This window comes from Sardina pilchardus, chromosome 2 (genome assembly GCF_963854185.1).
Source record: "Sardina pilchardus chromosome 2, fSarPil1.1, whole genome shotgun sequence".
Classification (NCBI taxonomy): Eukaryota; Metazoa; Chordata; class Actinopteri; order Clupeiformes; family Clupeidae; genus Sardina; species Sardina pilchardus.
In genome coordinates this window covers 43,754,405-43,781,438 of record NC_084995.1, presented here as the reverse complement: position 1 = coordinate 43,781,438, position 27,034 = coordinate 43,754,405, and the positions used below count along the sequence as shown (strand labels likewise).

General features: G+C 43.6%; 4 gene segments (V, D, J or C); all 4 read left to right on the top strand.

Annotated features, from left to right (window-relative positions):
* The first annotated feature begins 3,455 nt into the window (after nt 1–3,455).
* On the top strand, nt 3,456–5,406 carry LOC134075197 (Ig kappa-b4 chain C region-like). The segment is given in 2 exon segments: nt 3,456–3,580; nt 4,741–5,406. Coding segments are annotated over 2 exon segments (432 nt in total).
* Nucleotides 5,407–9,112: 3,706 nt separating this feature from the next.
* Nucleotides 9,113–11,532, top strand: LOC134099849 (Ig kappa-b4 chain C region-like). The segment is given in 3 exon segments: nt 9,113–9,155; nt 9,732–9,827; nt 11,155–11,532. Coding segments are annotated over 3 exon segments (453 nt in total).
* A 7,885-nt stretch (nt 11,533–19,417) lies between these two features.
* On the top strand, nt 19,418–21,383 carry LOC134075196 (Ig kappa-b4 chain C region-like). The segment is given in 2 exon segments: nt 19,418–19,548; nt 20,721–21,383. Coding segments are annotated over 2 exon segments (432 nt in total).
* Nucleotides 21,384–22,871: 1,488 nt separating this feature from the next.
* LOC134075199 (Ig kappa-b4 chain C region-like) lies at nt 22,872–24,776 on the top strand. The segment is given in 2 exon segments: nt 22,872–23,002; nt 24,182–24,776. Coding segments are annotated over 2 exon segments (432 nt in total).
* The last annotated feature ends 2,258 nt before the right edge of the window (nt 24,777–27,034 follow it).

The following is a 27,034-nucleotide window of genomic DNA, read 5'->3' as shown; positions in this document are numbered from 1 at the left end:
TGGATGCTCTGTGCTGTAGTCTAGTGTGTGGCCTTGGCTATATGATAACCACATGTGGTGGATGCTCTGTGCTGTAGTGTAGGTTGGAGCCTTGGCTATATGATAACCACATGTGGTGGATGTGAAGATGGTCAGAGCTCCACTTCATGATGCGTGTTCAGAGATATGAGAAATGAATGATGATGCACATTATGGATCTCAGTGGGATCATGGTTGGTCATATGAAGAGATTATGTGATGTACTGTTGCTTGATTCAACAAGTGATCCACTGATCCACACTAGCAATAAGGAAGGACTAATCAACTATTGACGGAGGTTTGTGTGTGTGTGTGTGTGTGTGTGTGTGTGTGTGTGTGTGTGTGTGTTAGCATGCAAATAAGTGAATTTTCTGCATGACTCGTGTGATGGACACCTGTCAGTCAGACAGAGGAAGTGAGAGATCTATTTCCAGCTACAGCACTGTAGAGACTGAGGTCATCTGCATATACGTTTTTTTGTTTGTTTTTGTTTGTCATTTATTCGTTAATAGCCTATGTCTCTTGATGTCTGCATGTGCAGCGCTTTGGGTGTGCACTTTATGCATACAAAAAATGTGCTTTATAAATAAATGTGACTTGACTTGACTTGTCTTAATCTGAAAGAGCTGCTAACATGAGCTGAGTTCAGTCATCTGCAGCAGCTCTGCACCTGTTCTCAGATCAGTCTGCTGAGGCCTCTGATCCTCTGCTGCTGAGGGAGGTTTTTGTACGGCGCTCTAACACTGTGTGAACGGAGTGGTATAACCCTGCTGACAGTAGAAATCTGCTGCATCTTCAGGTTGGAATCCTGTAATGGTTAGTGTGTACTGTGGATCAGACCCACTCCCACTGAACCGACCTGGAACACCAGACTGAAGAGTTGCTGCATACTTGATCAGGAGTTTGGGAGCTTCTCCAGGTTTCTGGGAGTACCAGTTGAGATAGCCACCAACACTCTCACTGGCTGAGCAGCTGATAGAGACGGTATCTCCAGGCTGGACAGACTTTGAGGTGGGAGACTGAGTCAGAATTATATCACCTGAGGACCCTGATAAGAATAGTGAAAGAGTTAATTCAAGTAGAAGTGAATAACTTGCTAGCACACAATGATTTAAGGAAGTAATAATAAGAATATAATCACATAAAACACATCTCACCTTGAGCTAAGAGTCCCATTGTCACTAGCATTAGAATATGTTGACCCATTGGTGTATTGCTTGTTGGTCCCCAATAGCGGTTAACACCAGTAATGACACTGAGGCTTTTAAAGTGTGAGGAGCAGTAGGGCAGCTCAGCTATGCAAACACCACACAGTCACACACTCTTCCCCAAGGGACCCTCCAGTTAGCCCTTACAGGAATCACACATGCTCTCTTTACTCTCAAAATACACTTCCATAGAATTTATTATTCAGGGGACACACTGACACACCTCCTCACATAAAACCCTTTGAATAGATTATACTGTGGATTAAATATATGTTTCATCCTGCAATAATTGTGGTTAAGGTCGGGGCTGTGCTCTGTCTCCCCCTTGTGGGGGATGTGTGTAACAGCAGCTGTATCATGACGTGAAATTAGTTCCAGTGTTGAGGAGTGACGCCGGGTAGAGTTACTTTGCTGTGTCACTAACTCTAAGTACTTTAGTGGGCTGTTTGCTCTGTGCTTCTTGTGAATGTGGTCAGAACTCTACATGACAATGAGACATCAATGACCTGAACCATTGAGTCATTATGCACATAGTAATTGTCACTCACTATAACTTACAATATGGGCAGTTTTGAGAATGTGCAAAGATGATTATGATTGAATTGAATTTTATGATCATAGAATCCTACAGTAAAGTTAGACACTGAATTACAGTAATTCACTGAGAAGAAAATGTTAGGGGCCAGAATGCCCTCTTCATAATGGTATTGATGATAAGCAGTGTGGCCAGTATTTTATGGAAGAGCAGTTTTCAAGTTTTCAGAGCATTGAAAAAGAACACAGCAATAGGCTATGAAACTGTTATACTACTCATTAGCTTTAAATATGCATGGGTGATTATACAGTACCATCACAAAACTCATTCATGTTTTAGTCTTCATGCTGACTATTTTTTAGAAGCAGAGTAGAATGATACTGGCCAAAATGATGACGTAGCATATTGGAATTATGTAAAAAATTAAATTCTGTGTGAATGCATGCACTGTGTGTCTAAATCGTTCTGAGTTGCCATTAGTGAGCAGCCTGTGGCTCAACTCAGTTCAGGAGTCGGAGCTCAACAGCCACAGCTGATACTCTGAGAAACTGATGTGGTGTTTCAGGATGACTCATGTGATCATGGACACCTGTCAGTCAAACAGAGGAAGTGTGAGATCTATTCTTACATGAGCTGAGTTCAGTCATCTGTAACAGCTCTGCACCTGTTCTCAGATCAGTCTCCTGAGGCCTCTGATCCTCTGCTGCTGAGGGAGGTTTTTGTACGGCGCTCTAACACTGTGTGAACGGAAACTGCTGACTCTGCTGACAGTAGTAATCTGCTGCATCTTCAGACTGGACTCCTGTAATGGTCATTGTGCACTGTGTGTACGGGCTACCAGAGGACATCCCACTGAACCGAGCTGGAAAACCAGACTGACGAGTTGCTGCATTATAGATCAGGAGTTTAGGAGCTTCTCCAGGTTTCTGGGAGTACCAGTGGAGATTATTATAAACACTCTGACTGGCTGAGCAGCTGATAGAGACGGTATCTCCAGGCTGAACAGACTTTGAGGTGGGAGTCTGAGTCAGAATTATATCAGCCGATGACACTGTTGACAAAGGTTGAGAAAATTAATTGAACAGAAATAAATAAATATTTGGTATTACAACATTTAAAGTAGAACAGAAGTGTCTCACCTTGGACCATGAGGCCCATAACTAGCAGTACCAGAGTGGGAGAAATCATCTTTGTGGTTCTTGTCAGTGAAGCCCTGAAGTGCTCTGATCCCCACAGGCTCTCTTAAAGTACATGGAGCTGCAAGCTGTGTGTGTCACTATGCAAAACTGACACACACACACACACACACACACACACACACACACACACACACACACACACACACACACATACACACACAGATCCACCTTTCCCTCAGCATTCCTTTGGGCATTCCTTTTCTCCATTATTCACATTTTTATTAGTAACAATAAGCAGTTCTTTCATTGACAAATAATAAGTAGTATTGTGGAACTATGAAAAAGCAGTTGGATACTTGACTTAAATATAAGTATCCATTTTAAAATATATTCTATAAATCTCTATCACCTTGAAAGTCAGACATCGCAAAATAAATCAAATGTACATAATTCAAAACGTCCCCATAAATGGAATGTAAAGCATGTGCTGTGTGTGTACTGGAGACTACTGGAGTGTGCAGCATGTGTTGTGTGTGTACTGGAGACTACTGGAGTGTGCAGCATGTGCTGTGTGTGTACTGGAGACTACTGGAGTGTGCAGGAGGTTTTTGTACGGCTGCTTAATCAGTCTGTATCACTGTGGTACACTTTTGGTGGAGGAACCAGACTGGCTGTTGGAAGTAAGTGACCATTTAATCAATCTTTTCACTGTAAAGAAATGTAAACGTATAAGATATTCAGCAGGATGATGGCACACACTGTATTTTACCATATTTGGCTGTAACTGCTTATTTAACCAACAGAAATATTGCTAAATGCCTGATAATAGCCCGATTGTTCTCCAAATCTCACAATAATGATTTCCAAATTGATTAGACAAAAATGTTACACAGTATGACAAGGTTATATATTTCGATTCTGTTCTTATTTTTTATTAGAGTTATAGTACTATATGTGGTTATCTTCAGCTACCTTGCAGAATACAACTTGTCACGCTAAAAACGTTCAATGTTCATACATTCCAATTTTCTTCTCAAGGATTATGTTGCAATGTATTCACGTCTAGTCGCATGCTTTTTACTGTAATACACTGTAGTGATGTGTAAATGAGGACATATATTTCAGAATTTCAGAATATAAAAGACAGTGAGATATGGTGGAGCACTGGTTCTGTTCTTAAACAGATGAGATGGAATTAAACATTATCATTAAATGCTGTGTTCAATTTATTTGTGTACTGTAAATAACATTGCTAACAAACTCATCTGAACAAATACAATAATAGTTTAACAAATATAAATGTATCATGTTGCCATTTAACTGTTTGCAGTATTGAGTTTGAACAGTTTAAAAACTTTGGGCAAATGCAATACTTTGGGCAAATGCAATTCTCAAATTATGTGATTTTTAAATTGCCAAAAGATAAGTTGAATCTAATAACTGAGATCACGGCTATATTGTGCAGATATCCTAAATAAAACATCAGATTGTGTTGTGGTGTGTAAGTGAGTGGAGCGTTTCCAGTGCTGTGCTGAGTGGGTAAAGAGAAGTGAGAGTGGGATGCAAATGCAGGCCTGTGTGTTGAGTCCTGTTCAGATCCCCAGAGGAGGAGCTGCAGCTGAACCCACAGAGAGATGATGCTCCTCCACCCTGTTGAGGACAACTACAGTACAGTACAGGCCTCCTGAGGAGATGCACCTGCACCTCCCTCTACTCTCTAACCTCCCTTCTTCTCTCTTCCTTCCTCTCCTCTCTAACCTCCTCCTTCTTCTCTCTCTCTTCCTCTTCTCCTCTGTAACCTCCCTTCTTCTCCTCTCCTCCCCCCTCCTCTCCTCTGCAGGTGACAGGCGCCCCAGGCTGACGCTGCTTCCCCCCTCCAGTGTGGAGCTGCAGCAGGGGAAGGCCACCCTGGTGTGCCTGGCCACCAAGGGCTTCCCCTGGGACTGGAGGCTGAGCTGGAAGGTGTCCGGGAGCAGCTTGGAGGGGAGCCAGAGCCCTGCTCTCCTGGAGAAGGACGGCCTCTACAGCTGGAGCAGCAGCCTCACCCTCACCCAGGAGCAGTGGAGGAAGCAGCCAGCCGTCACCTGTGAGGCCACCCAGGGCACCCAGCAAGCCGTCACCCAGCACATCAACACGGGGGACTGTGCCCACTAGAGGAGCAGCACACACACACACACACACACGTGCTTATAGAGAGATAGAGACAGCACACACACGCTTACAGAGAGATAGAGACAACACACACACGCACATACACACACGTGCGCACACACACACACGCTTACAGACACAGCATACACACATACTTAAAGAGAGAGAATTGGCACACAGAAAGACACTTAGAGAGAGAAACATGCGTGCACATACAGACAGACACAGTGAAAGGTGTTGCCATAAAAATTCAAGATACGCTTTGTCCTTTTTGATGTCCGCTTATTTGTTTCTGATGTGTGTGTCTTTAGTGCTTTATGTGAGAAACTGTTAAAGAATAAAAAATCAGAGTGAACTGTTTGTGTGATGTCCTTAGTACTTACTCATGTCCCACACAGCATGAAGGGAAATTACAGTTAGTTTCTCTACAAGATGCAGAAATCAGAAATGCTTGTGTGTGTGTCATCAAAACATGTGAATTGTGCAACTCTCTGATGGATATGAACATACTGTACAACAAATTGCAATGTCCTATTCAATACTGCAGGAGTCTCAGGGCTCGGCATGTTAACCATACAAGCCCTGTGACAATCAGTTTAAAGACAAAGGAAAGCTTTACAGCAGATGATGAAGCTTTGTCTGTAACAGCACACATGAAAAACTCAAAGTTGAGCTTCTCCTGCATCATCTTGCTGTGACAGTATAGAGTTTAGAGTTTTGAGTTTACTCTTCATATGAGAAACTTTGATTTAGCCTACTTTGGAAATAACAGAGTAGATAGTATATTCACAAGAGCAATTATGGCTAAATGACCACGGAACACAACAGAATGAATCATAAACATCTGGAGAGGAATCTGATATTGATTGAGGTAGGATAAAGTTGGAATTCTAAGAACAGCTACTTCCTGTGTCTGATTGGGTGTAGACAGTGTTATGATGAAGTCAACAGTGAATTCTGATATTTTTCACCCTTTTCATCAATTTCCTGTATATCTACTGTATAACATGTTATGGGGTAAGGGGCTACCCAATTTCACAGCAAATGACAGAGAGGGTCACAGAACCTGCAGCAATAACAACACTAGATCATTACCAGGCGTTCCGGGGACACAACAGAAAAGCCAGAGAGTGTGGCATCCAAGAGAGCATAAAGCCGTTATTGTATAGTAGCATACTGTAACTACACGACAGTGCTTTAGGGCACAACAAATCTAGATCAATAAAATCCAAATCCATGAGACCTCCATACATCAGCTGCTCTAAAATGCATCCATAAGAGGGGAGACGCCTGTGTCATGGTGTCTGGAGGCAAATATCTACAGTGTTGAAAATGACACTGGACAGAGTTACCCTGTCTCCAGTGTATCAGGCACTGTGTACTCTAGTGTTAAAGAAATTATGTTATTATCATTGTTAAGTAGATTTAGGTGTGTCACAGTTATCTTGTCAAGTATGCATGTATACGTGGACTGCTGATGCAAGGAAAATTCTTGCATACATTGTTCTTCTTTACGTCAAAGGAAACAGATGTACCTGCAAAAGCAGGATATGGGGGCCTGCAAAAGAAGGATATGGGGGTTGGGACAAACAAGGACAAGGACACTTTTCTGTCAATAAAAGGATGCCCTGAGTTTCAGAGGATAGAGACTGTTTAGCAGAGAGGGGGAACCCTCTTGTCTGGACACTCTCCCCTCTGGGCCAGAGTCAAAAAACATACTACTTTTGTGGTTCTTGTTTCTTAAAATCTTAAATACTTGGAAGATTTTCCTAACATCTAGTGTGGGGCCTTGGCTATATGATAACCACATGTGGTGGATGCACTGTGCTGTAGTCTAGCGTGGGGCCTTGGCTATATGATAACCACATGTGGTGGATGCACTGTGCTGTAGTGTGGGGCCTTGGCTATATGATAACCACATGTGGTGGATGCACTGTGCTGTAGTCTAGTGTGGGGCCTTGGCTATATGATAACCACATGTGGTGGATGATCTGTGCTGTAGTCTAGTGTGGGGCCTTGGCTATATGATAACCACATGTGGTGGATGCACTGTGCTGTAGTGTGGGGCCTTGGCTATATGATAACCACATGTGGTGGATGCACTGTAGTCTAGTGTGGGGTCTTGACTATATGATAACCACATGTGGTGGATGTGAAGATGATCAGAACTCCACTTCATGATGCGTGTTCAGAGATATGAGTGATGAGTGATGATGCACATTATGGATCTCAGTGGGATCATGTGGGTCATATGAAGAGATTATGGGATGTAATGCTGCTTGATTCAATAAGTGATCCACTGATCCACACTAGCAATAAGGAAGGAATTCACTTGGAATAACACTATGCAGGACACTATGAGGTTCATGTGTGTGTGTGTGTGTGTGTGTGTGTGTGTGTGTGTGTGTGTGTGTTTGTGTGTGTGTGTGTGTGTGTGTGTGTGTGTGTGTGTGTGTGTGTGTCTGTGTGTGTGTGTGTGTGTGTGTGTGTGTGTGTGTGTGTGTGTGTGTGTATTAGCATGCAAATAAGTGAAGTTTTTGCATGACTCATGTGATGGACACCTGTCAGTCAGACGGAGGAAGTGAGAGATCTATTTCCAGATACAGCTCTGCAAACTGAGGTCATCTGCATATAAGGTTTTTTTTTGTTTTTGTTTGTCATTTAGTCGTCAATAGCCTATGTCTCTTGATGTCTGCATTTGCAGCACTTTGTGCATACAAAACATTTGCTTTATATATAATAAATGTGACTTAACTTGACTTGACTTAAACTGAGAGAGCTGCTAGCCTGAGCTGAGTTCAGTCATCTGTAGCAGCTCTGCACCTGTTCTCAGATCAGTCTGCTGAGGCCTCTGATCCTCTGCTGCTGAGGGAGGTTTTTGTACGGTGCTCTAACACTGTGTGAACGGAGTTGTCCAATCCTGCTGACAGTAGTAATCTGCTGCATCTTCAGACTGGACTCCTCTAATGGTCAGAGTGTACTGGTTACCAGACTGAGTTCCACTCAAACGATCCGGAACGCCAGACTGACGATTGTTTACATGATAAATCAGGAGTTTGGGAGCTTCTCCGGGTTTCTGGGAGTACCAGTCAACTTCAACACCAACATGTGAATTTGCAGTGCAGCTGATAGAGACTGTGTCTCCAATTTTAGCAGACACTGATTTTGGAGTCTGTGTCATAAGTATATCTGCTGAGGACTCTGGAGGGAACCATGAAATCATTGTTACTGCAATATTTAAATTAATTACATCAATTACAAGTTGTATGCCTAAAGTGAGATTGATTTTTTACCAGATATCAGCAATACATTATGAATAGTAATTAAATATTTGTTTGTCTCTCACCCTGCATTAAGAGTCCTATTGCTGTCATTTGTAAAACGACTGAGATCATCTTCATATTTCCTCTCGGTGTCCCTAACAGAACTGATCCCTTCTGATCAGCACTGGGTCTATTAAACTCTGAAGAGAGGAAGCAAGATATATATGCTAACACCTTTCTGTCAAACCTTTCTGCACCTCCCTCTTGTCTCCTCTTCCCTCCCTTCCTCTACCCCTCCCCTAACCCTCTCACCTCTACTCTCCTCTCCCATCTTATCTCCTCATTCACTAACCTCTTTCTCGTCTTTACTCCTCTCCCCTCCGCCTCTTCTCCCCCTCTCCTCTTTTCTCCTCTCCCACCTCTGAAGTTCACCTACTGTAAAAGCTACCATCTTTGCCCATATCACGAAATCCGGGTGTTTTGCAGCTAACTACCTATGGCAAGTTGCAAAAGCGTGTAGAGCAAACAATCTGCATTTCTTTGTGCTCGCAAGAGTTTAACAGCGATAATTCAAAATCCCTGTGTTATTTTCCTTTAGGAAAAATCTAAAGATACTGGATCTTCATATGGACAAAGATTGTAGCTTTTTTGTAGGCAAATTTCAGTGGTCTGGCTTCTTGGACAACGGAAGTTTCCAGATTACCAGATATTTGAATTGTGGTATCTAGACAAGCCAGAGTAGAGACAGGTGATTCGATAAGTGAGTTGACAGATTAGAATCCCCTGAAACCCATGAGTATGTTAGCTCATCACCCCAAATTCTACACCAATAAGGATGACAGTAAACAAGCCCTAAGAAATTGGTTCTGCAGAAGACCGGCACAGATTAGAAATGATACATATTTGATATGTGAAACATACTGTATGCGCCTCAATCAGTCATCAGGGGCCCTTGCCTTTCACATCTAAGTCAGAATTCAGAATACACAGGTTTTTGTTAGTGTGAATTGTAAGTACATTGATTCAGTAAATCTAAAGATCTAATTTAATCTAATCTGATGGATTTAAAGTGAGGAGAATGAACAAACATGTTATAGTAAATGCATTCTTAATTATCTAAATAACTTTGCCTTTATCCATGCCTTTGGAATAAAACGGTATTCATTTCAGACGGCATGATATATCTTTTTTCCACATTTCAGTTTTCATTGTTCACATTTGATTTTGTAAGAATGATAACATACAGCATATCAAAAATAATTGTGGTGCTATGAAAAATCATGTGGTTCATTACAGACTCAATTGTATGATACATTCAAAACAATGTACACAATTAATAACATTCACCATGTACATGCAGTCGATTAAATGTAAAGCATGTGTTGTGTGTGTGTGTGTGTGTGTGTGTACACTGAAGACTACTGGAGTGTGCAGGAGGTTTTTGTACGGCTGCTTAATCAGTCTGTATCACTGTGGTACACTTTTGGTGGAGGAACCAGACTGGCTGTTGGAAGTAAGTAACCATTTAATCAAACTTTTCACTGTAAAGAAATGTAAACATGTAAGATATTCAGCAGGATGATGGCATTTTACCATATTTGGCAGTAATTGCTAACCAACAGAAATCTGGCTAAAAATCTGATAATAGCCCCACTGCACTCCAAATCACACACTAACTGTTTCCAGATTGATTAAACAAAACTGGTTTGAACACATCTGCTAGAATGACAAAAGTTATGTATTAAATATTTGAACAAAAACTAGTTACTTAGTGTTCCTAACTTTTTTTTTTTTGAGTTATACTGTGTGGTTATCTTAGTCTACCTTAGTCAGCATTTAACAACTCAATAGACAACGTTAAATGTTCATACTTTGCCATTTATGTTTGAAGGCTTATGTTGCAATGTATTCACATCTAGTTGCATTCTTTTGAATACATTGAAGTGAAACAAGGACATATATTTCACAATAAATTTCAGAAAATAAAAGATTGTGCATGTGATATGGATGGACAGGGGATACTGGTTCTGTTGTTCTTAAGCAGATGAGTTGGAAGTAAAAATGGTCCTTTATAATGAAATCTAAATGCTGTCTTCAATGTATCTGTATATTGCACTTAAAATTGCTAACAAGCTGATCTGAACTATCTTAAGAAATACAGTAATAGGTTAACAAATGCAAATATAAAAACACTTAATGTTGCCGTTTAACTGTTTTGCAGTATTGAGTTTGAACATCTTAAAACTTTAGGCAAATGCAACTCTCAAATTATTTGACTTTTATATTGCCAAGAGATTATTTAGAAGTTCTAATAACTGAGATCAGTGATATATTCTGCATATATCTAAATAAAATGTCCGGTTGTGTTGTGGTGTGTAAGTGAGTGGAGTGTTTCCAGTGCTGTGCTGACTGGGTACAGAGAAGTGAGAGTGGGATGCAAATGCAGGCCTGTGTGTTGAGTCCTGTTCAGATCCCCAGAGGAGGAGCTGCAGCTGAACCCACAGAGATGATGATCCTCCACCCTGTTGAGGAGGACACCTACAGTACAGTACAGTACAGGCCTCCTGAGGACTTACACCTGCACCTCCCTCTCCTCTCCTCTAACCTCCATTCTCCTCTCCTCCTCCTCCATCCCTCCCTTCCCCCTCCTCACCTCCGCCTCTCCTCTCCTCTAACCTCCCTTCTTCTCTCCTCTCCTCTCCTCTCCTCTCCTCTCTAACCTCCGTCCCTCCTTGTCATCTTTTTCCTCTCCTCCTCTCCCATCTTCTCTCCTCTCCTCCCTCTCCCTCTCCTCTCCCTCTCACCGCCCCCCCCCCCCCCCCCCCCCCTCTCCTCTGCAGGTGACAGGCGCCCCAGGCTGACGCTGCTTCCCCCCTCCAGTGTGGAGCTGCAGCAGGGGAAGGCCACCCTGGTGTGCCTGGCCACCAAGGGCTTCCCCTGGGACTGGAGGCTGAGCTGGAAGGTGTCCGGGAGCAGCTTGGAGGGGAGCCAGAGCCCTGCTCTCCTGGAGAAGGACGGCCTCTACAGCTGGAGCAGCAGCCTCACCCTCACCCAGGAGCAGTGGAGGAAGCAGCCAGCCGTCACCTGTGAGGCCACCCAGGGCACCCAGCAAGCCGTCACCCAGCACATCAACACGGGGGACTGTGCCCACTAGAGGCGCAGCACACACACGCGCACACACACACACACACACATACGTGCGCAAACACACACACGTGCACACACACACGCTTACAGACACAGCCTACACACACGCTTAAAGAGAGAGAATTGGCACACAGAAAGACACTTAGAGAGAGAAACATGCGCCCACATACAGACAGACACAGTGAAAGATGTTGCTTTAAAATTCAAGATATGCTTTGTCCTTTTTAATGTCCACTTATTTGATGTGTGTGTCTTTAGTGCTTTATTTGAGAAACTGTTAAAGAATAAAAAATCAGAGTGAAACTGTTTGTATGATGTCATTAGTACTTACTCATGTCCCACGCCGTATGAAGGGGAAATACGGTTAGTTTCTCCACAAGATGCAGAAAACAGAAATGCTCTATGGTAGTCTGAAAAGAACATTAGTCACTGATCATCTTTGACTGGTGTGGTGGTCCAAAAAATACTTGGAACAGTTTGTTTAAATATACTCTACACTGGCAAAAGTATTTGCTCACCTGCCTTGAACTCTTATGGATACCCCTCCGCCCCCAACATTGCACATCATTAACTTAAGAGGGCATTGCTCCTACTGTACATACTGTACTTATCAAATATAATCAAATTACTTCTTTGGAAAGCTAAGACACAGTAGTCTCAGTCAAGACAATCAGAATAACTGTGTGATGTTGTGACACAGGGCTACAGAGGCTAGAATATAGTTTTTACTTTCTGGCGGATTGCAAGAAATCTCTGATATCTCTGATCTGACCACATTTCAGCCCTCTAAGTCATATCAAGTGACCTAGAAACACAACTGAGCCCTAGCACCAGGTCTTGTGAAGCTGGGTGCAAAAGTAGATCAATATGAAATATGAGTACTTACTTAGACCTGTAGACTGTATTTGCCAAGGTATGCTCAGATGTTTTTTAAATGCCCTTTGGAAATTCCCCATAGGACTTTTGGCTATCCAAAATGCCTACTAACAATCAAATGCTTGCTGCACATGAAGCCCTTTGTGTAGAAGCATAATCTTGGTCTCAAATGAAAGGGTTTGGGTTGTATGTCAGGTGTTCTGATATAGAGTGACTACACAAAATATGGAATAATTACACAAAAGACTATACATCTGTACAACCAATATTGGATACAACACCATGAAGACATTTTTTACCATTCTTTCAGTAGAGCATTTGTGAGGTCACACACTGATGTTGGACGAGGCGACTGGCTCTCAGTCTCTGCTGTAATTCATCCCAGAGGTGTTCTATTGGCTTGAGGTCAGGACTCTGCAGGCCAGTCAAGTTCATCCGCACACACATCAGCTGCTCTAAAGGGCGTCCATAAGAGGGCAGACGCCCCGTGTCATGGTGTCTGGAGGCGAATATCTACAGTGTTGAAAATGACACTGGACAGAGTTACCCTGTCTCCAGTGTATCAGGCACTGTGTACTCTAGTGTGGGGCCTTGACTATATGATAGTCACATGTGGTGGATGTGTAACCTGCGTTGTGTGGAACCACCGCGGTCCAGCCCTGCACACGCCCGGACTCGAACCCGCGAGACAGCAGCACCTTGGATCGGGAGTCGAGCGCGCTAACAATCCAGCTAAAAGCCCAGGCTACTAGCTTTCATGCCAGCAGCGCTCTTGAAGTGTCGGGGAGTGAGGTTTACTAACGTTCCACAGCATAGCTAACCAGCTAGCACCCGTTACAGATGCACTGTGCTGTAGTCTAGAATGGGACCTTGGCTATATGATAACCACATGTGGTGGATGCTCTGTGTAGTCTAGTGTGGGGCCTTGGCTATATGATAACCACATGTGGTGGATGCACTGTGCTGTAGTCTAGTGTGGGGCCTTGGCTATATGATCACCACATGTGGTGGGTGCACTGTGCTGTAGTGTGGGGCCTTGGCTATATGATCACCACATGTGGTGGATGCACTGTGCTGTAGTCTAGTGTGGGGCCTTGGCTATATGATAACCACATGTGGTGGATGCTCTGTGCTGTAGTCTAGTGTGGGGCCTTGGCTATATGATAACCACATGTGGTGGATGCTCTGTGCTGTAGTCTAGTGTGGGGCCTTGGCTATATGATAACCACATGTGGTGGATGCTCTGTGCTGTGGTCTAGTGTGGGGCCTTGGCTATATGATAACAACATGTGGTGGATGCACTGTGTAGTCTAGTGTGGGGCCTTGGCTATATGATAACCACATGTGGTGGATGCACTGTGCTGTAGTCTAGTGTGGGGCCTTGGCTATATGATAACCACATGTGGTAGATGCACTGTGCTGTAGTGTGGAGCCTTGGCTATATGATAACCACATGTGGTGGATGCACTGTGCTGTAGTCTAGTGTGGGGCCTTGGCTATATGATAACCACATGTGGTGGATGCACTGTGCTGTAGTCTAGTGTGGGGCCTTGGCTATATGATAACCACATGTGGTGGATGCACTGTGTAGTCTAGTGTGGGGCCTTGGCTATATGATAACCACATGTGGTGGATGCTCTGTGCTGTAGTCTAGTGTGGGGCCTTGGCTATATGATCACCACATGTGGTGGATGCTCTGTGCTGTAGTCTAGTGTGGGGCCTTGGCTATATGATAACCACATGTGGTGGATGCTCTGTGCTGTAGTCTAGTGTGGGGCCTTGGCTATATGATAACCACATGTGGTGGATGCACTGTGTAGTCTAGTGTGGGGCCTTGGCTATATGATAACCACATGTGGTGGATGCACTGTGCTGTAGTGTGGGGCCTTGGCTATATGATAACCACATGTGGTGGATGCACTGTGCTGTAGTCTAGTGTGGGGCCTTGGCTATATGATAGCCACATGTGGTGGATGCTCTGTGCTGTAGTCTAGTATGGGGCCTTGGCTATATGATAACCACATGTGGTGGATGCTCTGTGTAGTCTAGTGTGGGGCCTTGGCTATATGATAACCATATGTGGTGGATGCACTGTGCTGTAGTCTAGTGTGGGGCCTTGGCTATATGATAACCACACGTGGTGGATGCACTGTGCTGTAGTCTAGTGTGGGGCCTTGGCTATATGATAACCACATGTGGTGGATGCACTGTGCTGTAGTCTAGTGTGGGGCCTTGGCTATATGATAACCACATGTGGTAGATGCACTGTGCTGTAGTGTGGAGCCTTGGCTATATGATAACCACATGTGGTGGATGCACTGTGCTGTAGTCTAGTGTGGGGCCTTGGCTATATGATAACCACATGTGGTGGATGCACTGTGTAGTCTAGTGTGGGGCCTTGGCTATATGATCACCACATGTGGTGGATGCTCTGTGCTGTAGTCTAGTGTGGGGCCTTGGCTATATGATAACCACATGTGGTGGATGCACTGTGTAGTCTAGTGTGGGGCCTTGGTTATATGATAACCACATGTGGTGGATGCTCTGTGCTGTAGTCTAGTGTGGGGCCTTGGCTATATGATAACCACATGTGGTGGATGCGCTGTGCTGTAGTGTAGGGCCTTGGCTATATGATAACCACATGTGGTGGATGCACTGTGCTGTAGTCTAGTGTGGGGCCTTGGCTATATGATAACCACATGTGGTGGATGCTCTGTGCTGTAGTCTAGTGTGGGGCCTTGGCTATATGATGACCACATGTGGTGGATGCACTGTGCTGTAGTCTAGTGTGGGGCCTTGGCTATATGATAACCACATGTGGTGGATGCACTGTGCTGTAGTGTGGGGCCTTGGCTATATGATAACCACATGTGGTGGATGCACTGTGCTGTAGTCTAGTGTGGGGCCTTGGCTATATGATAGCCACATGTGGTGGATGCTCTGTGCTGTAGTCTAGTGTGGGGCCTTGGCTATATGATAGCCACATGTGGTGGATGCTCTGTGCTGTAGTGTAGTGTGGGGCCTTGGCTATATGATAACCACATGTGGTGGATGCACTGTGCTGTAGTCTAGTGTGGGGCCTTGGCTATATGATAACCACATGTGGTGGATGCTCTGTGTAGTCTAGTGTGGGGCCTTGGCTATATGATCACCACATGTGGTGGGTGCACTGTGCTGTAGTGTGGGGCCTTGGCTATATGATAACCACATGTGGTGGATGCACTGTGCTGTAGTCTAGTGTGGGGCCTTGGCTATATGATAACCACATGTGGTGGATGCACTGTGCTGTAGGTTAGTGTGGAGCCTTGGCTATATGATAACCACATGTGGTAGATGCACTGTGCTGTAGTGTGGGGCCTTGGCTATATGATAACCACATGTGGTGGATGCACTGTGCTGTAGTCTAGTGTGGGGCCTTGGCTATATGATAACCACATGTGGTGGATGCTCTGTGCTGTAGTGTAGTGTGAGGCCTTGGCTATATGATAACCACATGTGGTGGATGCACTGTGCTGTAGTCTAGTGTGGGGCCTTGGCTATATGATAACCACATGTGGTGGATGCACTGTGCTGTAGTGTAGTGTGGGGTCTTGGCTATATGATAACCACATGTGGTGGATGATCTGTGCTGTAGTGTAGTGTGGGGCCTTGGCTATATGATAACCACATGTGGTGGATGCTCTGTGCTGTAGTCTAGTGTGGGGCCTTGGCTATATGATAACCACATGTGGTGGATGTGAAGATGGTCAGAACTCCACTTCATATTGTGTGTTCAGAGATGGGAGTAATGAGTGGTGATGCACATTATGGATCTCAGTGGGATCATGGTGGGTCATATGAAGAGATTATGGGATGTAATGCTGCTTGATTCAACAAGTGTTCCACTGATCCACACTAGCAATAAGGAAGGAATTGACCTGGAATAACACTATGCAGGACACTATGAGGTGTGTGTGTGTGTGTGTGTGTGTGTGTGTGTGTGTGTGTGTGTGTGTGTGTGTGTGTGTGTGTGTGTGTGTGTGTGTGTGTGCATTAACATGCAAATAAGTGAAGTTTCTGCATGACTCATGTGATGGACACCTGTCAGTCAGACAGAGGAAGTGAGAGATCTATTTCCAGATACAGCTCTGTAAACTGAGGTCATCTGCATATAAGGGTTTTTGTTTGTCATTTATTCGTTAATAGCCTATGTCTCTTGATGTCTGCATTTGCAGCACTTTGTGCATACAAAAAAATGCTTTATAAATAAATGTGACTTAACTTGACTTGACTTAATCTGAAAGAGCTGCTAGCATGAGCTGAGTTCAGTCATCTGTAGCAGCTCTGCACCTGTTCTCAGATCAGTCTGCTGAGGCCTCTGATCCTCTGCTGCTGAGGGAGGTTTTTGTACGGCGCTCTAACACTGTGTGAACGGAGTGGAATAATCCTGCTGACAGTAGTAATCTGCTGCATCTTCAGGTTGGAATCCTGTAATGGTCAGTGTGTACTGTGGATCAGACCCACTCCCACTGAACCGAGCTGGAACACCAGACTGGCGAGATGCTGCATCGTAGATCAGGAGTTTAGGAGCTTCTCCAGGATTCTGGGAGTACCACTGAAGATTGTTTCCAACACTTTGACTGACTGTGCAGCTGATAGAGACGGTGTCTCCAGGCTGAACAGACTTTGAGGTGGGAGTCTGAGTCAGAATTATATCACCTGAGGACCCTGATAAGAATAGTGAAAGAGTTAATTCAAACAGAAGTGAATAACTTGCTAACATACAATGATTTAAGGAAGTAATAATAAGAATATAATCACATAAAAAACAATAATCTCACCTTGAGCAAAGAGTGCCACTGCCACTATTAGAATACATTGACACATTGTTGTATTGCTTGTTGTGTCCCCAATAGCAGTTAACACCAGTAATGACACAGAGGCTTTTAAAGTGTGAGCAGCAGCAGCTCAGCTATGCAAACACATCACAGCCACACAGTCACACAGTCACACAGTCTTCCCCAAGGGACCCTACCGTTAGCCCTTACAGGAATCACACATGCTCTCTTTACTCTCAAAATACACCTCCATGGAATTTATTATTCAGGGGACACACTGACACACCTCCTCACATAAACCTCTTTGAATAGATTATACTGTGGATTAAATATAAGTTTCATCTTGCTAGAATGATTGTGGTTAAGGTCAGGGCTAGGCTTTGTCTCCCCCTTGTGGGGGATGTATATAACAGAAGCTGTATCATGATGTGAAATTAGTCCTAGTGTTGAGGGGTGACGCCGGGTAGAGCTGCTCTGCTGTGTCACTAGCTCTACTGTAAGTACTTTAGCGGGCTGTTTGCTCTGTGCTTCTTGTGAATGTGCTCAGAACTCCACATGACAATGAGACATCAGTGACCTGAACAACTGAGTCATTATACACATAGTGATTCTCACTCAGTATAACTTACAATATGGGGCAATTTTGAGAACGTGCAAAGATGATTATGATTTAATTGAATTTTATGATCATAGAATCCTACAGTAAAGTTAGACACTGAATTACAGTAATTCACAGAGAAGAAAATGTTAGGGGCCAGAATGCCATCTTCATAACGGTATTGATGATAAGCAGTGTGGCCAGTATTTTATGGAAGAGCAGTTTTCAAGTTTTCAGAGCATTGAAAAAGAACACAGCATTAGTTTATGAAACTCTACACTACTCATTAGCTCGGAAATATGCATGGGTCAATATACAGTACCACCACATAACTCATTCATGTTTTAGTCTTCATGTTGACTATTTTTTAGAAGTACAGTAGAATGATACTGGCCAAAATGATGACGTAGCATATTGGAATTATGTAAAAAATGAAATTCTGTGTGAATGCATGCACCGTGTGTCCAAATCGTTCTGAGTTGCCATTAGTGAGCAGCCTGTGGCTCAACTCAGCTCAGGAGTCGGAGCTCAGCAGCCACAGCTGATACTCTGAGAAACTGATGTGGCGTCTCAGGATGACTCATGTGATGATGGACACCTGTTGGGGAAATTAAGGAAGTATGAGATCTATGTTTACATGAGCTGATGTTGAGGCTGAGCTTGTGTGCACATCCTCTGACACAGCTGCTAGCGTGAGCTGAAGGTTTTTGTACGGCACTCTAACACTGTGTGACTGGATATGAGGCATATTGTTTACAGTAGTAATCTGCTGCATCTTCAGACTGGACTCCTGTAATGGTCAGTGTGTACTGTGTGTACGGGCTACCAGAAGACATCCCACTGAACCGAGCTGGAACACCAGACTGAAGAGATGTTGCTGAATAGATCAGGAGTTTAGGAGCTTCTCCAGGTTTCTGGGAGTACCAGTAGAGAGCGTCACTAACACCCTGACTGGCTGAGCAGCTGATAGAGACGGTATCTCCAGGCTGGACAGACTTTGAGGTGGGAGTCTGAGTCAGAATTATATCAGCCAATGATACTGTTGACAAAAGTTGAGAAAAATTAATTGAACGTAAATAGATACATATTTGGTATTACAACATTTAAAGTAGAACAGAAGTGTCTCACCTTGGACCATGAGTCCCATAATTAGCAGTATCAGAGTGGGAGAAATCATCTTTGTGGTTCTTGTCAGTGAAGCCCTGAAGTGCTCTGATCCCCACAGGCTCTCTTAAAGTACATGGAGCTGCAAGGTGTGTGTGTCACTATGCAAAACTGACACACACACACACACACACACACACACACACACACACACACACACACACACACACACACACACACACACACACACACACACACACACACACACACACACACGCACAGAGATCCACCTTTCCCTCAGCATTCCTTTGGGAATTCCTTTTTTCCATTATTCACATTCTTCATTATAATTACTGTATTCATTATTCACATTTGTATTAGTAAAAATAAGCAGTACTTTCATTGACAAATAATAAGCATTGTGGTGCTATGAAAAAAACAGTTGGATACTTGACTGAAATATAACTATCCATTTTTAAATATATTCTATAAATCTCTATTACCTTGGGAGTCAGACACCACAAAATAAATCAAATGTACATAATTCAAAATGTCCCTATATGAAATGTAAAGCATGTGCTGTGTGTGTACTGGAGACTACTGGAGTGTGCAGGAGGTTTTTGTACGGCTGCTTAATCAGTCTGTATCACTGTGGCTCACTTTTGGTGGAGGAACCAGACTGGCTGTTGGAAGTAAGTAACCGTTTGATCAAACTTTTCACTGTAAAGAAATGTGAATGTGTAAGATATTCAGCAGGATGATGGCATACAGCATTTTACCATATTTGCCTGTTTGACTAATTGCTTATTTAACCAACAGTACTGTAATATTGCTAAATGTCTGATAATAGCCCGATTCCTTTCCAAATCTCACAATAATGATTTCCAAATTGATTATACAAAACTGTTACACATCTGCTAGTACAGTATGACAGGGTTGTATATTTTGACAAAAAAACAAATTCCTAGTGTTCCTATTTTTTATTAGAGTTAAAGTACTATATGTGGTTATCTTCGGCTACCTTGCAGGATACAACTTGTTACGCTAAAAACGTTCAGTGTTCACACACTGCAATTTTCTTCTCAAGGATTATGTTGCAATGTATTCACGTCTAGTCGCATGCTTCTTAATTCACTGTAGTGATGTGTAATTGAGGACATATATTTCAGAATAGATTTCAGAATATAAGGCAGTGAGATATGGAGGAGCACTGTGTGCTGTTCTTAAACAGATGAGATGGAATTAAAAATGATCATTAAATGCTGTGTTCAATTTCTTTGTGTTCTGCACATAACATTGCTAACAAGCTCATCTGAACTAGCTTGACGAATATAATGATAGTTTAACTAATATAATGTATCAAAAACCTTAATGTTGCCATTTAACTGTTTGCAGTATTGTGTTTGAACAGCTAAAAAACTTTGGGCAAATGCAATTCTCAAATTATGTGATTTTTATATTGCCAAGAGATTATTTGGAAGTTGAATCTATGAGATCAGCGATATATTCTGCATATATCTAAATAAAACGTCCAGTTGTGTTGTGGTGTGTAAGTGAGTGGAGCGTTTCCAGTGCTGTGCTGAGTGGGTAAAGAGAAGTGAGAGTGGGATGCAAATGCAGGCCTGTGTGTTGAGTCCTGTTCAGATCCCCAGAGGAGGAGCTGCAGCTGAACCCACAGAGATGATGCTCCTCCACTCTGTTGAGGACAACCTGAGGACATACTGTACACCTGCACCTCCATCTCCTCTCCTTTAACCTCCCTTCTTTTCTCTGTCTTCCACTCCAACCACCCTACCCCTCTCACCTCCTCCATCCCTCTCTCCTCCCCCCCCCCCCCCCCCCCCCCCCCCCCTCTCCTCTGCAGGTGACAGGCGCCCCAGGCTGACGCTGCTTCCCCCCTCCAGTGTGGAGCTGCAGCAGGGGAAGGCCACCCTGGTGTGCCTGGCCACCAAGGGCTTCCCCTGGGACTGGAGGCTGAGCTGGAAGGTGTCCGGGAGCAGCTTGGAGGGGAGCCAGAGCCCTGCTCTCCTGGAGAAGGACGGCCTCTACAGCTGGAGCAGCAGCCTCACCCTCACCCAGGAGCAGTGGAGGAAGCAGCCAGCCGTCACCTGTGAGGCCACCCAGGGCACCCAGCAAGCCGTCACCCAGCACATCAACACGGGGGACTGTGCCCAGTAGAGGCAGAGGAACACACACACACACACGTGCACACACACACACGTGCTTATAGAGAGATAGAGACAGCACACACACACACACACACACTTACAGAGAGTTAGTGACAGCACACACACATGCTTACAGACAGAATAGAAACAGCACACACACACACACACACACACACACACACAAACACGCTTACAGAGAGATAGAGACAGCACGCACACACACACACACACACACACACGCTTACACCGAGAGAAACCTTCTCTCTTTGTCCTTTAATTTCCACTCATGTGTTTCTGATGTGTGTGTGTTTAGTGCTTTATGTGGGAGACTTTTAAAAAATAAAGAATCTGAGTGAAAATGTTTGTGTGATGTCATCAGTACTTTTGTCCCACAAAGTAAGGGGCATGGCCATTAGTCTGAAATGCATGTGAGCGTGCCATTAGAAAATATGATTTGTGCAAACTGTATGCTAGACATGAGCATATCTCAGCTCCATATAAACTATGTAGGTTCCATATTGCTGCCTTAATGAGAGCCATAAAGACCATCAAGTTGTCTACAATTCATTTAAGTATTTTCTATGTAGTTAGTGAAAGAATTGACGACAAATGATTTGAGCACTTGAATGTCCTGATCTTCAGTAAATAGTGTGTCTGTATCCAGACACCAACTCAGGCTATTCTACAGGATATAAAGATGAGGGCTGTTATGTGGTTTAAGACTGGGTGTGATGTGAACATCTTACATGTGGATATCATAAGAGAAGAGGGCAAAACTGTCTGTCAAACAGAGGAAGTGTGAGATCTATTCTTACAAGAGCTGAGTTCAGTCATCTGTAGCAGCTCTGCACCTGTTCTCAGATCAGTCTGCTGAGGCCTCTGATCCTCTGCTGCTGAGGAAGGTTTTTGTACGGCGTTCTAACACCGTGTAACCCAGAGTATCCCTGCTGACAGTAGTAATCTGCTGCATCTTCAGACTGGACTCCTGTAATGGTCAGTGTGTACTGTGTGTGCGGGCTACCAGAAGACATTCCACTGAACCGAGCTGGAACACCAGACTGACGATTTGTTGCCGAATAGATCAGGAGTTTAGGAGCTTCTCCAGGTTTCTGGGAGTACCAGTAGAGATGATCATAAACACTCTGACTGGCTGAGCAGCTGATAGAGACGGTGTCTCCAGGCTGAACAGACTTTGAGGTGGGAGTCTGAGTTAGAATTCTATCAGCCGATGACACTGTTGACAAAGGTTGAGAAAAATTAATTGAACGTAAATAGATACATATTTGGTATTACAACATTTAAAGTAGAACAGAAGTGTCTCACCTTGGACCATGAGGCCCATAACTAGCAGTACCAGAGTGGGAGAAATCATCTTTGTGGTTCTTGTCAGTGAAGCCCTGAAGTGCTCTGATCCCCACAGGCTCTCTTAAAGTACATGGAGCTGCAAGCTGTGTGTGTCACTATGCAAAACTGACACACACACACACACACACACACACACACACACACACACACACACACACACACACACACACACACACACACACACACACACACACACACACACACACACACACACACACACATACACACACACACAAATCCACCTTTCCCTCAGCATTCCTTTGGGCATTCCTTTTCACCATTATTCACATTTTTATAATAAAAATAAGCAGTTCTTTCATTGATAAATAATGAGCAGTATTGTGGAACTATGAAAAAGCAGTTGGATACTTGACTTAAATATAATTATCCATTTTTAAATATATTCTATAAATCTCTATCACCTTGAAAGTCAGACATCGCAAAATAAATCAAATGTACATAATTCAAAAGGTCCCCATAAGTGAAATGTAAAGTATGTGCTGTGTGTGTACTGGAGACTACTGGAGTGTGCAGGAGGTTTTTGTACGGCTGCTTAATCAGTCTGTATCACTGTGGTACACTTTTGGTGGAGGAACCAGACTGGCTGTTGGAAGTAAGTAAACGTTTGATCAAACTTTTAACTGTAAAGAAAAGTAAACATATAAGATATTCAGCGGTATGATGCCATTTTATATTTGCCTGTTTGACTAATTGCTTATTTAACCAACAGAAATATTGCTAAATGTCTGATAATAGCCCGATTGACTCCAAATCTCACAATAATGATTTCCAAATTGATTAGACAAAACTGTTACACATCTGCTAGTACAGTATGACAAGGTTATATATTTTAACAAAAAACAAATTCCTAAGTGTTCCTATTATTTGTATTAGTGTTATAGTACTATATGTGGTTATCTTCGGCTACCTTGCAGGATACAACTAGTTACGTTAGAAACGTTCAATGCACATTGCAATTTTCTTTTCAATGATTGTCACAATGTATTCACGTCTAGTCGCATACTTTTTAATACACTGTAGTGACAGAAAATGAGGACATACTGTATTTCAGAATATAAAAGATAATGAGATATGGTGGAGCACTGGTTCTGCTGTTCTTAAACAGATGAGATGGAATTTAAAAATATCATTAAATGCTGTGTTCAATTTATTTGTGTACTGCAAATAACATTGCTAACAAGCTCATCTGAACTAGCTTAACAAATACAGTAGTAGTTTAGTAAATATCAAATATCAAAAACACTTAATGCTGCCATTTGTTTGCAGTATTACGCTTGAACAGCTTAAAGCTTTAGGCAATTTTCAAACTATGTGATTTTTATATTGCAGATTATAAAAAGAGATTATTTGCAAGGTGTCTGTAATAACTGAGATGACTGATATATTGTGCATATATCTAAATAAAACGTACAGTTGTGTTGTGGTGTGTAAGTGAGTGGAGCGTTTCCAGTGCTGTGCTGAGTGGGTAAAGAGAAGTGAGAGTGGGATGCAAATGCAGGCCTGTGTGTTGAGTCCTGTTCAGATCCCCAGAGGAGGAGCTGCAGCTGAACCCACAGAGATGATGCTCCTCCACCCTGTTGAGGAGGACACCTACAGTACAGTACAGGCCTCCTGAGGACATACACCTGCACCTCCCTCTACTCTAACCTCCTCTAACCTTCCTTCTCTCCTCTCCTCTCCTCCGTCCCTCCCTGTCATCTTTTTCCTCTCCTCCTCTCCCATCTTCTCTCCTCCCCCCCCCCCCCCCCCCCCCCCCTCCTCTCCTGTGCAGGTGACAGGCGTCCCAGGCTGACGCTGCTTCCCCCCTCCAGTGTGGAGCTGCAGCAGGGGAAGGCCACCCTGGTGTGCCTGGCCACCAAGGGCTTCCCCTGGGACTGGAGGCTGAGCTGGAAGGTGTCCGGGAGCAGCTTGGAGGGGAGCCAGAGCCCTGCTCTCCTGGAGAAGGACGGCCTCTACAGCTGGAGCAGCAGCCTCACCCTCACCCAGGAGCAGTGGAGGAAGCAGCCAGCCGTCACCTGTGAGGCCACCCAGGGCACCCAGCAAGCCGTCACCCAGCACATCAACACGGGGGACTGTGCCCACTAAAGGCGCAGCACACACACACGCTTACAGAGAGATAGAGACAACACACACACACACACACACACACGCTTACAGAGAGATAGAGACAGTACACACACACGCTTACAGAGACAGCACACACACGCTTACACACCGAGAGACACAGCCACAAACACATGCTTACACAGAGAGAGGCAAAGCCTTGAACATACACTGACAAAGTTAGATAGAAAGAGTTTTGCTTTGTTGTTTTTGTTTTGCTCTTCTGATCTGTGTGAAAAACTGTTGAAAAATAAAGAATCTGAGTGAAACTCTTTGTCTCAATTCATCAATGCTTACTCAAGTCTCAAACAGAATGGGGGGATTACGATTGGGAATATGAATGGGGAATTACGGTTAGTTTCAGAGGCAGAAAACAGATATGAATGTGTGTGTATCATTAGGAAATCAGATTTGTTTATGAGGGAGGCAGGACTATGAGCTTCTGGTGGCTCAGAAGAGAAGATAAGAACCCTGCTGATGGACTGACCACCAGTGCTTCACTAGAAACCCAATGCTCTCTTCTGCTAATGAGAAAGATCAGCATTAGTAGTGCCTTCTCACAAGTGGAACATTCATGTTGTCACAGCAAACTGTACACTGTATGTGTTGACGCTAGTGTGCTGGTTTCTGTACTTCCTGCAGATAAAGTGGTACGCTGGATAGTACCGTTCTTTCCAGTAGCGTCTCAGTTAGCTTGCTCCTCAGTATGTGTCCCTACCTACATTTGGACAGCACAAACTATTTGGCGTCACCTGACTCGGGGAGGGGGGGTGTGTTGACGATTTGCATGGCGTGTGGAGCTTGACCTGCGCTGCGCAATGGATTATGGGATATCTGAGGCCAGAAAAGATGCATCGATTCTAGAGTTCTCAACGGGCCTGAAAATTACAACCCGACCCGACCCGTGGCTTTCAAAGCCCGAGCCCGATGTAACCCGACACATAAATATGAATGATCTACCCGAACCCGGCCCGCGGCCCGACGCCGGCGGTTGAGTTTCCCCATGTTACAGACGGACGGTCATTAAGGGCACGGACGGTCATTTTTTATATGGAGACGGACGGTCGTTAAGGGCACAATTATGTGTAGTGGCCTGGCCAACCTAAGTAACTCACGTAAAAACCTAGTGAAACGATATTTTCCACAATAGAAACATGATATAAATGGGGAAACGGACTGTTTACTATTGCATCCACAGAGCATGATATTTCAATAAGCGCTTCATACACGCTTCACTATGATGAATGAATGAATGAATGAATGGTTTTATTTGACATTCTCAGTTCTTACATATAAAATAAATACATGATTCAGTTATTTAGTATACCATACCACATACTTAATCTAAAAAAAACCAGAGAGTCAGGATAACACAATAAAGCTTAAAAGCTTATTTCCATTGTGGTCCTTTGATGTTGTATGGCAGCAGATGTAAAAATGACAAGAATGGCACTGTGGCATTACTAAAACTGTAAAAAAAAAAAAACAACACTTACATTAACAGTATTCTTCAGCTATACATATTCTAAGTGCAAGCCCTACACTACCTGATCTCTAAGCCATGTTTTCGTAGAACGTTTAAATCCATCCAAGCTACTGCTTACCTTAATGTTACCTGGTAACTTATTCCACAGACTAGTCGCAACCAAAGCCATCGATATCTCAAAGTTGCGGCACTACCGTTGACTCCCGTGAACAAACAATGGCGGCACTTCCGGGAACTATTCCATAGAGAATGAATGAATATAATACGACTTTTCTACATGACTTATAGTCGTGTGCATAATAATGCATTTTCATTGAGTAATGTATATGTATGTGGAAATGCAGTTTATAGTAATTTTCATCGAGTATTCACCGTAAATATTAATGCGATCGCTGCTGTCAATCCCGTAGTAGCCTAAACCAGGGACCGAGGGAACTACTGAGTCGACCCACTAACCACGTGACCGCTCTAATCTGGCTTTAACATGAAAGTCAACGGCTGTCGCAACTTTGAGATATCGATGGCTTTGGTCGCAACATAAGGAGTTCTTCCCTACTTTTGATTTCACTCTTGGAGGAACAAAATCTGTGGAACTCCCCCTAGTGGAGTAGTTATGAACGTCCCTCACTCTACTGAAGAAATTATTTAAATATTTAGGGACATCTCCATGTACAATCTTGTATACCATGCTCAACTCAATTTGAGAGACTCTATCCTCCACCCTAAGCCATCCCAGCCTCTCAAAATGATGACGATCAAGGTGAGTTCTTGGGGGCAGATCTAGAATGGTCCTGACTAATTTATTTTGTGAGGTCTGGAGTTTATTCTTGAGATACTTAGTGAGGCCATTATACCAGGAGCAACAGGCATAATCATAGTAGGGCTGAATTATAGCGCCTGCTAAGGTCAGCATAGCCTTATTATTTAAATACTTGGAAATTCTGGCCAGAAAACGCACTCGTTGATTTATTTTAGTAATTACTTTCTGGGCTTGTCCAGCTCCAGACAACTGGCTACACTCTAAACCCAAATTAG